The sequence below is a fragment of the Glycine max genome, chromosome 2 (genome assembly GCF_000004515.6).
Source record: "Glycine max cultivar Williams 82 chromosome 2, Glycine_max_v4.0, whole genome shotgun sequence".
Lineage (NCBI taxonomy): Eukaryota > Viridiplantae > Streptophyta > Magnoliopsida > Fabales > Fabaceae > Glycine > Glycine max.
In genome coordinates this window covers 14,655,217-14,666,858 of record NC_016089.4, presented here as the reverse complement: position 1 = coordinate 14,666,858, position 11,642 = coordinate 14,655,217, and the positions used below count along the sequence as shown (strand labels likewise).

General features: G+C 31.2%; 2 protein-coding genes across 7 annotated transcripts; both read left to right on the top strand.

Moving 5' to 3' along the window:
* Nucleotides 1–1,110: 1,110 nt before the first annotated feature.
* Nucleotides 1,111–4,040, top strand: LOC100812667 (selenoprotein F). The gene is made up of 4 exons (XM_003518823.4): nucleotides 1,111–1,421; nucleotides 1,597–1,655; nucleotides 2,540–2,721; nucleotides 3,568–4,040. Exons 1-4 carry the CDS (start codon nucleotides 1,139–1,141, stop codon nucleotides 3,638–3,640), a joined length of 597 nt encoding a protein of 198 aa, XP_003518871.1. The 5' UTR covers nucleotides 1,111–1,138; the 3' UTR covers nucleotides 3,641–4,040.
* Nucleotides 4,041–5,935: 1,895 nt separating this feature from the next.
* LOC100812866 (BAG-associated GRAM protein 1) lies at nucleotides 5,936–11,393 on the top strand. 6 transcript variants are annotated; one of them, XM_041006773.1, is made up of 12 exons: nucleotides 5,949–6,163; nucleotides 6,449–6,546; nucleotides 6,903–6,990; nucleotides 7,497–7,625; nucleotides 7,847–7,893; nucleotides 8,011–8,092; nucleotides 8,249–8,362; nucleotides 9,068–9,097; nucleotides 9,250–9,301; nucleotides 9,693–9,796; nucleotides 10,081–10,208; nucleotides 11,041–11,393. In XM_041006773.1, the coding sequence occupies exons 1-11, from the start codon at nucleotides 6,134–6,136 to the stop codon at nucleotides 10,192–10,194; spliced, it is 888 nt and encodes a 295-aa protein (XP_040862707.1). In that variant the 5' UTR covers nucleotides 5,949–6,133; the 3' UTR covers nucleotides 10,195–10,208; nucleotides 11,041–11,393. The 6 variants fall into 6 exon arrangements, with proteins under 6 accessions (XP_040862713.1, XP_040862707.1, XP_014622509.1 ...); XM_041006772.1 differs by having other exon boundaries at nucleotides 5,951–6,163; nucleotides 9,193–9,301; XM_006574965.4 differs by having other exon boundaries at nucleotides 5,952–6,163; nucleotides 6,453–6,546; nucleotides 9,193–9,301.
* The last annotated feature ends 249 nt before the right edge of the window (nucleotides 11,394–11,642 follow it).

The following is an 11,642-nucleotide window of genomic DNA, read 5'->3' as shown; positions in this document are numbered from 1 at the left end:
CTATATGGTTACTCTGAAAGGACATCCCTAGTGTTTAAAAGGACTCTTAGTGGATTAATAGTAGTGTATTAGAGAAGTATGTTTACATGTATTTTGAGATCTAATTATCTTAAAGGACATCGCAGTTTATAAGAAGAGTTTCTTATATCATCACTTTCATACGAAATTTGGGAAAACAAGGGAGAGAGGATCTGCGTTTACACAATGTTTTAATAAAATGTATTTTTTTAATATTTTAATAATATTGAACAAAAAATAATATAATGTGCATAAATTGATAATAATAAAAAGTAAATTTCTTTTAAAAGTATCATAACTTATAATATTTTTTTAAAAATCCAAAATGATGTCAGTTTGAAAGTAAAAAAAAAAAAAACAGTTTTAAGCTAAATCGGTTAATCAATCAGGTTTTATTAGTTTTTGACCGGTTTAACATTTTAAGCCGGTTTAAGAACATTGATTTTTAGAAAGTATGGGACCAAATATATGACCGGTTTACGGTCAAACCAGTCGGTTCAATTTTTAAAATAGTTTGTCTAAATGTGTATGATAGCTATTTAATTTAAGTAAAAAAAAGTATAAAAATATTTCAATACAAATAATTTATAATTAACATTATTGGTGTAAGGAGAAAAAATAGAAGAGTTCTTAAAAAAAAAGTAGATTTTCATACTTTTGGAATTTAATTTTTGAAAGCTAGTATGTTTAGGAAATTAGATTCCAAAACATACTTCTAGAAATAACAAGTATAGAAGTATTACATACTTTTAAGAAGGTTTAAATATTTTTAATAATTATAATTTTGTATTTTTTTTTTTTGTCTTTAAAGTGTTTTAGATAAAGTTTTACAAAATAAAAAAAATATTAACTAAAATGTTATAAGAATGAAAAATAAAACAAACATAATTTACAAAGACTAAAAATAAAAAATATTTTTTTAAGGAAGAAAATTAATAAAAAAATTACAAGAACTAAAAGATATTTAAGTCCTTTAGAAATTAAATTTTGAAATATTAAATAATTTAAATTCAACTATGTGCATAATGGTTAGAGGAAGAAAAAAAAACGAGGGTTGGTTTTAGAGGGGAAAAAGGAGTACATGGGCCTGGAGCCCAAACAGTGAATAAAGCCTAGAGTTATGAGTTACGACAGAGCGAGAGGACTATGGAATGAAGTAACTAACCCAAACCTAGTCCCCTTACTTGGCTCGCTGGTTGGATTTGATTCGACTCGATTCTCGCTGATGAAGAAGCATTTGATGCACAGCTATGGCGTTGCCGTGATTGTGGTGTTGGCTTTGAGTTTGAGTTTGGGTGCATCAGCGGAACAACTCAGTTCACGAGAATGCGAGAATCTCGGTTTCACCGGACTCGCCTTGTGCTCCGACTGCAACACTCTCTCCGAGTACGTCAAGGACAAAGGTCTATTCCATTTCGGATCTCAATTTTCCATTCAAAAGCATTTTTTCTTTCTTCTGTATTTTTCGATTTCACTGTTACTATGTGAAGCACGACTAGAATCGAATATAATAGGTTAGTTAGGGTACCGTCACAATTACGAAGAGTGTTGTACTAAGCCTCGAAATTTCGGTTGCAGAGTTGGTATCGGATTGTTTCAAGTGTTGCACCGAAGACTCCAATGATGCCACTACCAAGGTATGGTTCATGAATATGATCCATGTGGAAGTGATTTACCGATTTTGCTTTTGATTGAAATGAATCATGACGGTTTAGACCTAAACGAATCTGGTTGCCAAATTAGTATATAATTATGCTGCGAACCGTTACTAAATTAATCTTCTAGTGTTGATTAAAAGCATTTTGAAAGGAATTGTAGTGTCTACTGAGGCTATATGAAAATGTAAGGATCTGTGTGGTTTGAGAAAAAAAAATGTTTTCTGTTTTCATTCCCGGTTATATTAGTTTACAAAAAAGATCACCTTTTATTTACTATATTTTCTCTTTTTAAATAATTTTATAGGAACTGGCGAAAACAAAGAAAAAAAATGTTATTTTTTAACCACTGTTTCATGTGCAAATGTTTGAAAATAAGAAACAAAGTGATAACAATATAACCTTTTTTTGTTGTTGTAATTATTAGTAATTAGGGGGAAATGAAAACAATAAACATTTTTTTTTTCGTTTGGTTTGGTGTTTGTTTTCATTTGCAGTTGATATGTTTTAACAAATTATTACGGAGTTGTTATATTGTTTTTACATTATTGCTTATTTTCAAGATTTTTCCAAAGGAATTGTGAAAACAACAAAATGTTGGTTTCGTCATTTCCTTGATAATGTCTGAGAAACATGAAACAAACCAATTGCTACCTAGGCAATGTTATCTTAATATTTGTCTAAGTTGCCTGATATTGGAGTTTTAAGTTGTAAAAAACTAGGATGCTTCATGAGTGTGTGTTTGCTGCAACTGCATTTGTTTTTCTTTATGACATTTCAACATTCCACCACATATCCCCTCTCACCAACACACACACAGAAAAGATGATAGGAAGGCAACATCATTAATTCTTTTTAACTTTTAGATTACGTACTCTGGAGCTTTGCTGGAAGTCTGCATGAGGAAACTTGTTTTCTATCCTGAAGTTGTTGGCTTTATTGAAGATGAAAAAGATCAATTTCCATCAGTAAAGGTTCAATATGTTTTTAACTCTCCACCAAAGCTAATTATGCTGGATGAGGTGGGTCAGCAAAAGGAAACAATCAGGTGAGACTTGTTCTATTATTGGCAAATGAGTACCTTGCTAGCATCTTGTTATTGGAGTTCATCATTGGTTTTTTTTTGTAATTGATACTAAGTCATTGATTTCATTCTTGATTTTTCAAAAATGTGTTGTAGTTGTTATCGAAAAGATAATACAACAACAACCAAGTTTTTTTCTCACTAGGTAGAATCAGCTACATAATAATGTCATAATGTTCTATTGTGAATATTGTCTATAAAAAAACCATTGATCTCTAAATCATTCTTAATGTTTTCTCCTCTATTTTTCTTTGACCCCCCAATACCTCTAAGGATAGTATTTCTATCAGAAGCACAAAACAACATAACTCTGTAGAATTCTTACAAATGTTTTAAGTTGACTGAAAGTTGTCATTGCATTTGCAACATTTATTTACAAGGTTTTCTAGGTCGATAAGGTAAAACATACTCATTATGGAATTGATGAGTAACACTATGCTTGTGGATGTGTGTGTAGCATATAAGGGAATTTATCTCTCCATTGAAATGAAAGAATCTAGTAAATTACTATTTGAATTATCTACCTAAAGAAATAACATTGAACTTTTGGTTTATGGCTACGTGGATTCTAATGAAACTAAAGCATAAACAAGACTAGCCACAATGACTTCAAAATCATTTTTGAATGTGATTTAAAAGCTATGATGCAGCTGCATTCTCTCTACATAAAAGCACTTGTGAAAATTATACATTTGGTGTACTCTAGAAGTTAAAATATTTTTATATTTATTTTTTCTTCTCTTGAATGAAAAAAGGTTTTAACTTGTTTTTTATCTCTCTTTTTTCTTTTTCCCTTTTTGTCTGTTGCAGAATTGATAATTGGAAACGTGAGCATATACTACAGTTCCTGAGAGAGAAGGTGAAGCCTCTAGCGTCTGATTGAGAATCTTTAACCCATTCTCTGGCATGCTCTGGACTCGTTCCCATTTAACAGAAAAGAGTGGGAGTATATAGTGTGGCTTAGACAAGTGAATTAAACTTGCCCTGGGTTACAAGTGACCTTAATAACATAAAATCATCATAATTTGGTCAGTTTAGATAATTCTGGGTTTTGACAATTGATTTCAATACGACGTTTTCCTTTTTCCAGATTTTATGGCAGTTGTAAGATGATGTATAAACTGCAGTATTGGAGTTGGAGACAAGCATGTTTCAGTGTTTATCAGTGATAATGCAGGAATAGATAATGTAATTTGTTTTTAAAAAAAAAACCAACTAACTGTCATGTTATTTTTCTCAATTAATTACTGTTTCCGAGAGCGTCAATTTCATATTTTGTTAAATTGGTGAACACCTGACCAACCATATTGTCCACTTTTGAACAAATTGTAGATTTCTAGTTATAGCATTTGCATGTGGATTGGGAAATAGCCTTCTGAAGTGAATGTAATTCATTTTGGGACATCAATATTTTAGGGATCAGAACATAGATGAAGAATTATTCTTCAGCTGTTACTTGCAGCATATGGCTGTTACCTGATGAAAGATGCTGCAACTGAATAACATTAAACTAGGTTGAAGCAAATTTAATAGCGAACTGGAGGTTTCATTCATAGGTATTGGAGGATTCCCTTTGAGAGGCTTAGATTTAATTTCTATTGTCATTATAGTGCAATTGTTAACCCTGAATGTTAGTTGAAGTTTGCAACATAATCCTTGTAATGTTGATGCCGAGAGGATCATAAAATATTTTCTTAATGATTTTAAACATTTCAATTAGTAGTTGATCAACAAACGAATACGATACAATCACTTCACTTGGGGGGTGTTTGGTTAAGGGGATGAATGTGAGATACAATTGAATTGAATTGAGTTGATTTATGAATGAATGTTGTGAGATAAGTATTTGTTAGAACTAATTGCAGCTATAATTTAAAAAAAAAAAAATGTACGTAGAGAGAGGAGAGTTATCCCTCCTTGTCCAGTTTCAATCTCAACTTTTTTATTTTACTTTCTGAAAAAGAACTTTGTCGCCTCTAGATTTTGTATATTCTTTAATTAATAACTAAAGAAATAACTAGTGTGGATGAAAAGTGCACGTAAAACATTAACTAAAAAATGCCCATCAACCAACAGCATGTTGCACATGACATTTAGTTGGACACTTTTTTATGTAACTTAATTTAACCTCTCAAATCAAAATCACACTTTAAGTTAAGATCAAATGATACGACGTATCAAATTTAATTAAATTTCGCTTTTATTAACTTAATTATCTTTTTTCTTTGTAACTAAAATAAGATATGGTACCCGTAAGGATTATGATAACAATGTAATAATTATTATAATAGAACATGATTCAATGGTAAATTAATAAAATTTAATTTCTATCAAAGTATCATTTGAGTTTTGACCAAGTTTAATTCCTAGTACCATTTGATCATGTCTCATTCCCCTTGTTTCGTCAATAAATTTAATTATTAAACCTGAAGAGACAACCTTTCACGCTTCAAGAAGGAACAATATTCAAGTGAAAAAGGCATTTTGATCAGAAAAGAGGAAAGGAAAAGAAGGAGAATTGAAGAAATGGATTAGATTCAGAAATTCACAAAACAATTCCTCTTTTTCTTCTTTTTATTTCGGTTCCCTGCCCCCACATCTAATTATCTATGTCTTGAACCTAGGTTTACTTCATATCTTTACTATTTCGAGAGCCTCATCTCAATGGAAAAGTCTTAGCTGTTCTGTTGCTTCCAAATTGAACACTCTATCTCTCTCCTCTCTCGAAGGGTATATAATATAACATACTATAATAATACTCTCCGTGTTCATCCCATTCATTTAATGTCTAAAGTTTGAAATACTATAATTAATATTTCAAATTTTATAAAGATTATTGTGTAATTTTTTAATATACCTCTTACTATTTATATTAATTATATTCTCTTTTATATATTATTTCTTTTATAATAAATTTTTAAAACATAATAAAAAAACATCGAATGATTAATTGTCTATTAATCAAAATAAGACAAATTTTCTTTTACGTCAAAACTGAGGTTTGGAGGTTGATAACGACTGTACTCAATGTCCCTTAGAATTGTGTGCTCATCACTGTCTCTTTCATAATCATACCACTTTATGCTAGTGGTAATGTTCGTGTCACTATACCAAACATGCAAATAGTCAACATAACACTCAACATTCAGAACTTGAGGACCGTTAATCAATTTCTCTGCCTTTGCACGCACGCATATAGTGTGAGTTTCATTCATGCTTTCTTCATCACTCTGTCATTTTACACAAAGCAAAAATCACCATTCACTATATTCATTCTCTGTCTTCTCTTCTTTCTTTTTTTTTTCATTTGTTTCATATTCTATAATTTGGATTCTATCTTGTCTCTGCTCCCAGTTCGTTAGGATTGTGGTTTGTAATGAATACCAGCTTCGTGTATCTGATTAAGGTATTTTGTTTTTCTAGCAATGTTTAGTCTCAGAGCTCCTTTATCGAAGAAGGAGAGATTATTAAGTGGTTCATGATCATGGTGATTCCAACTAAATTGAAAAACTTGAATATATTTCACGAAAAGATTGTTTGAGACTATAGACATGTGGTGATCAGGGACTGCCTAATTATTTCTCCTAGAGAAGGCAACTTATCTTGCACTAAGGTTTTGTGTTTGTGTATGTATAAATATACTGGAAGATATTGATGATATTTGGATATCTTTTTTAAATTCTCTTTCAAGGTAGAACTATTCACTGCTAAGGATCTCGTTAGTGCAAAGTTAACTGGCAAACCGGATCCTTATGCTGTCATTACATGTGGCAAAGACAAGCGATTCAGGTTTGTTGATCTAGGTTTTTTCCCTCCTTTGTTTGAATTTCTCTCTCCAGGAAATGGTAGAGCCAGAGGAAAAAAATTGTTAGTGTCTTGGGGGATGCTTTAGAAAAGAATTTATATATTCTTATATTTTGAAGAAATATGTATACGTAATTTTGCAATGAAATTTTGTATGTTAAATGACATGTACTATCAGAATTAACATAAAACTAACAAACTAACATTTGCTGATAAAAAAATTTGACTATAAAGAATGTGCACTGTCAGAGACTCAGCATATTTTCTTCTTAGACACAAGATTTCTGCTCAACATTGTTCATTGTGTCCTCATAAGTTGAAATTCTGGTGTGTTGATGCAGTTCCATGGTCTCGAGTTCAAGAAATCCAATGTGGGGCGGGGGCGAGGGTGAGGTGTTCAATTTTTCTGTTGATGAACTTCCTGTCCAGGTAATTATACAAAATCTACCTGATCTTGATTTAATGGTTCTGATTTGCAACTGCGTGATTGCATGAATGCACCAAATCTACCATCTGGATTTGTAGTTTTGTGCTTTCATGTTAAATTTAATGCAGCAATACTTTTTCTTTTCTAATTCTCAGACAGAAAACAGACGAGAAGAATAATCAAAATAAAATATACCTTTGCAAATGTAATCTTTTGAAGCTAATTATTGTGATCAAACATAATATTTTGAGCATATACTTGGATTGGTATCTATAAAGGAGTATCAGAATATTTTCATCCTTTTTATTTATTGACAAATGTTTCTTTACTAGAATGTTAGTTTTGTTAGCAAAGAGGATTGAAGACCTTGACCTTTTCCCTTTTCCATTTTTCCCTTAGGCATCCAACTCACCTTATGCCTTATGTCAATAAAAGCTTCTCAACTGACAGATTAAATCTGTAATGTAGGTTTTCGTAAAACTGACTTCTTTCCCTGCTGACGTAGCAGATCAATGTCACAATTTATGATTGGTATAAATGTCGGGAAAATGCTGTTCTTGGTTCAGTGACTGTTCTAGTTGAAAGTGAAGGACAAACTGGTCCGGTGTGGCATACTTTGGATAGCCCATCAGGGAAGGTAATACCTGCTGTTAGAAGAAATTTTGTTTGGTTTCAAAGTTTTATTTGTCTTGTTTTTCTTTTTTATTGTCAAATGTTAATTTGTTAAAAATGTCAGTGGGGAATTCAAACCCATGACCACTCTCCCCTTCCTTCTATTACGTAGTTTTGTTTGTCTTGTAGTTCTAATACCTTTTTATGTCTACAAAATACCATTATTATTATATAACTAAATGTCAGGTTTCTCTTCAAATTGGAACAGAAAAACTATCTGCAAATGCTTCTAGGTGAGCCTTTTCTTTTCAAAAATGTGTATTATGTTGGTCCTAGATATTTGGGTGTTGTTATTATCATCATCATATATTAGACTATTTCTTATAGTCATTAATTAACTGGACTGATAGGATACATTGTTGTGGAGGAGCCACTGTAGTCCATCAAAAGCCAGGGCCTCTTCAAACTATATTTGATCTTCCTCCAGACGAGGTAATTGACAGAAATTAAACTTGTTTGTTTCTGCTTAAAGATTACCAACGTGAAGTTTTTTTCATAGGTTATATATACACAGAAATAAAAGATACGAATGTGTGCAACTGTACATTTGTACTGTTGTGTTGCTAACAAGTGAAGCATATTTATCAGGTTGTTGATCATAGATATATTTGTGCACTTGAGATGTCATTCTTGTACCAAGGTCATTTGTATGTCTCAGCATGGCACATTTGTTTCTATTCCAATATATTAAAGCAAATGAAGGTCAGACTATACTTCTGTTTTATCAAGGTTGAGTAGTGATCACTACAGCGTACATAGTTTTTTGTATGACTTTGTTGATCCATCACTCTTGTTGACTGTTTTAATTTTAGTATTTTCTGTTAATGTTTCAGAGATTAAAAATTGGAGATGGAGTGGTTTAGATTTCATATAAAGTTACTGCGTTACTGGTTTAGTGAAACAGTTGTATTATTGGTCATAGGGTCTTGCCTGGACCTTTATTTAATGAAACTGTATGACTTCAGAAAAAATAAATTCTCTTTATTATTAATAGATTTAAATATATTTTTAGTCTTGAAATTAGGGAGTATGTCGGCTTTAGTTTCCAAATTAAAAATTTTCATTTTTTTTATTTTTTATTTTTAGTTTCCCTTACAGTAAAAAACTTTCACAAATTGTACATTCAAACTATCAAAAATCAGTTAGAATGACTAAAAATAATATTTCGTGAATTTGAGAAACTAAAAAAATAGACCCCCAAATTTAAAGGATTAACATAATTAAGCTTTAATACTTATTAATACATAATTATATATGGCTTTAGAAAGATGGAAAAAAAAAAAACGTTCTTACTTTTTTTTAGAGGAAAAAACGTTCTTACTTATCAACAGTCAACACTGACAATCTGTTTAGTTTTAGTGTCTTTTTCAATTAGTGATACTATAATTTTTTTGGGACATTTGCCAGGTGGTTATTCCATTTGAAGATATAGATGAGGTACAATCTCTATTGCTTTTTCTCTTCCCCTCCGCACTATATATTTCAGTCAAATGAAACTTACATCCAGTGTAACCATTATACTTTTTCTTAAGATTCAAAGGAGTGAACTTGCATTGATTAATCCTGCTATAACAATTATTCTTCGCAAGGGTGCTGGTGGACATGGTGTCCCTCCTTCCAGTCCTTTGGCAAGTGCTGATGGTTAGTAATTTGTTTGAAACACTTTAGTTACTTATTTTCTTGGAGGAGTTTTTAATTGTACTTTCTGATGATACAATTCAATGCCTGTCCAAATTTTTATTCAATCAAATTAAACTTGAGGGGTTGCATAATTTGCATCAGCTTGCTTCTTTAATTGTTGACTGAATTTCATGCTTACGTAAATACTGGCATCATACTGTATTAATTGCTGGTTTTCATTATTATCAAAATATATACGAATAATACTGGTCTTAATGTTGGTAATATTTCTTTTACAAAATAATAGTGAATGTTTTTATTTAGTGAATAAAAGTGAGCACTACATGTTATCACAGATGATGGCCTTTGTCAGATGATTTGATTAGATCTGTATTTTTGTTCTTTATTTCAGGTAGGGTCGGATATATGTTTGCATCATTTTGGGACAGGAATAAAGCATTAGAGAATCTTCAGCGTGTATCAAAGAATTTCAATGAAATGTTAGAAGCTGAGAAGGTCACAGCTCTTGCTTAATCAATTTGTTTTTTGTTGTCTATATTACAAGATCAATTATAGAGATTTATATATATATATATTGAATAAGTTGCTTCTTGTTATAAAATCTGCATGACATTCAAATGTAGGACTACGTACAAGTATTCTGAAAGATCAACTGTTTTTGGACCTGATTCTTTTTCTATCCTGGCCTTTTTAATTGTTTATAAATTTTCACCCTGGCATTTTTCAATAGATAGAGAACAATTTCAAGCAATTTAGTGTTTTCATTAATCATTATACAGGAAAATGCAGAGCCACAGCTGTGTGCGCATAGCAGTTCTGTACCGGATAAGGTTCTTGAAGATAGCATGCCAAAACTGGAAAACTTAAACCTTTTATCAAAGAAGAGGCTTTAGTTGGTATGAACAATGTATGCATCTTTTTCTCCTTTTATCTTGTCTGTTTAACTGTCAGCTTAATTATTTGTATATAACTGTCAGTAAGTTCTTCCCTCCACACATAAGCAGATTTCTAGCTTATTATTAAATGATGGTTCAAATTTTACTAGCAAATATCATTCAGTATGGAAGGACACTAATCTTGTAGTAAGTTTACTTCAATTACTATTGTGATTCTTCTTAAAGATGTCAATTTCTCTAGTGGTTTATAATGGAAATCAAATGTGAAAAAATAAAAAACTTACTTATTGTTGAATCTCCCGAGACTGCTATTAATTGTTGTGCAAGCCAGCTCCAATGTTTAACCTCTTCCCTTGATTCTTCAATTAAAATATATCATCCACAAAAGGCATGCATTTAGGGATAATTATTTGTATGCCCCTGTTAAGCACATCTAAGAGTTCTCATACTAGTGGTTACTCTATCATTCATTTGAAAATGGATTGTAGATCTTAGTAGACTTGATGCATTCTCACCCTTATATGATCTTTCTCTCCTTTTCCTTTATAGATTCTTCTTTTATCAAAAAGAAGAAAAATGTGCAACTTAGTAATAGTGTCTAATTTCCAATGATACGTAGATTCCAATGATACTAAAGCATAAACAAGAATAGACACAATGGCTTTCAAATCATTCTTGAATGTTATTTAAAAGCTATAATGTAGCTGCATTCTCTTTACAAAAAAGCCGTTGTGAAAATTATACCTTTTGTGTACTCGAGGAGTTAAAATAGTCTTTTTCTTTATAAAAATAATGAATTTAACCTGTTTTTTATCTTCTTTTTTCCCTTTTTGTTTATTTCAGGACTGCTAATTGGAAAGTGAGCATATACTACAGTTCCTGCTAGAGAAGGTGAAGCCTTTGGCAGCTGATTGAGAATAACCCTTTCTCTGGCGTGCTCTGAAATTTGGACAAGTGAATTAAACTTTCCCTGGTTGAGTGACCTGAATAACATAAAATGATAATAAGTCAGTTTCATATAATTCTAAGTTTTGTGACAATTGATTTCAATATGACGGTTACCTTTTCCAGATTTTGTTGCAGCTGTAAAATGACGTATTAAATGTAGTCTTGTAATGTTTTATTAATGGTTACAAGCAAGTTTCAGAGCTTATAAGTGATAATGCATGAATAGGTCTTCTATTTAAGTAAATAAATAAATAAATAAACTTATGAACTGTGATGTGATTTTCTTTATGATGATATTACACTGACATCTCTTCTTGAAGTTTTTGAGATTACACATAATTTCTTGCATTTTTAATGTTTACAATAACCTCTATTGTAGGAGTTAAAGATCTCATGTCTTTGAAACAACGCGTTTTTTAAACCATTTGCATATTGATGGGGGGAAATAGCCTTCTGAAGTGTAATTCCTGTTGGCGGTTACCTAATGAAAGATGCTG

Bases quoted from the DNA above. Each gene is read 5' to 3' on its own strand.
- LOC100812667 (XM_003518823.4), top strand. From the start codon at position 1,139: ATGAGTTACGACAGAGCGAGAGGACTATGGAATGAAGTAACTAACCCA. The intron at 1,656-2,539 runs GTATGGTTCATG...TTTAACTTTTAG, and splicing joins CCAATGATGCCACTACCAAG to ATTACGTACTCTGGAGCTTT. The intron at 2,722-3,567 runs GTGAGACTTGTT...TGTCTGTTGCAG, and splicing joins CAGCAAAAGGAAACAATCAG to AATTGATAATTGGAAACGTG.
- LOC100812866 (XM_041006772.1), top strand. From the start codon at position 6,134: ATGAATACCAGCTTCGTGTATCTGATTAAG. The intron at 8,093-8,248 runs GTAATTGACAGA...CATATTTATCAG, and splicing joins TTGATCTTCCTCCAGACGAG to GTTGTTGATCATAGATATAT. The intron at 9,302-9,692 runs GTTAGTAATTTG...TCTTTATTTCAG, and splicing joins TCCTTTGGCAAGTGCTGATG to GTAGGGTCGGATATATGTTT.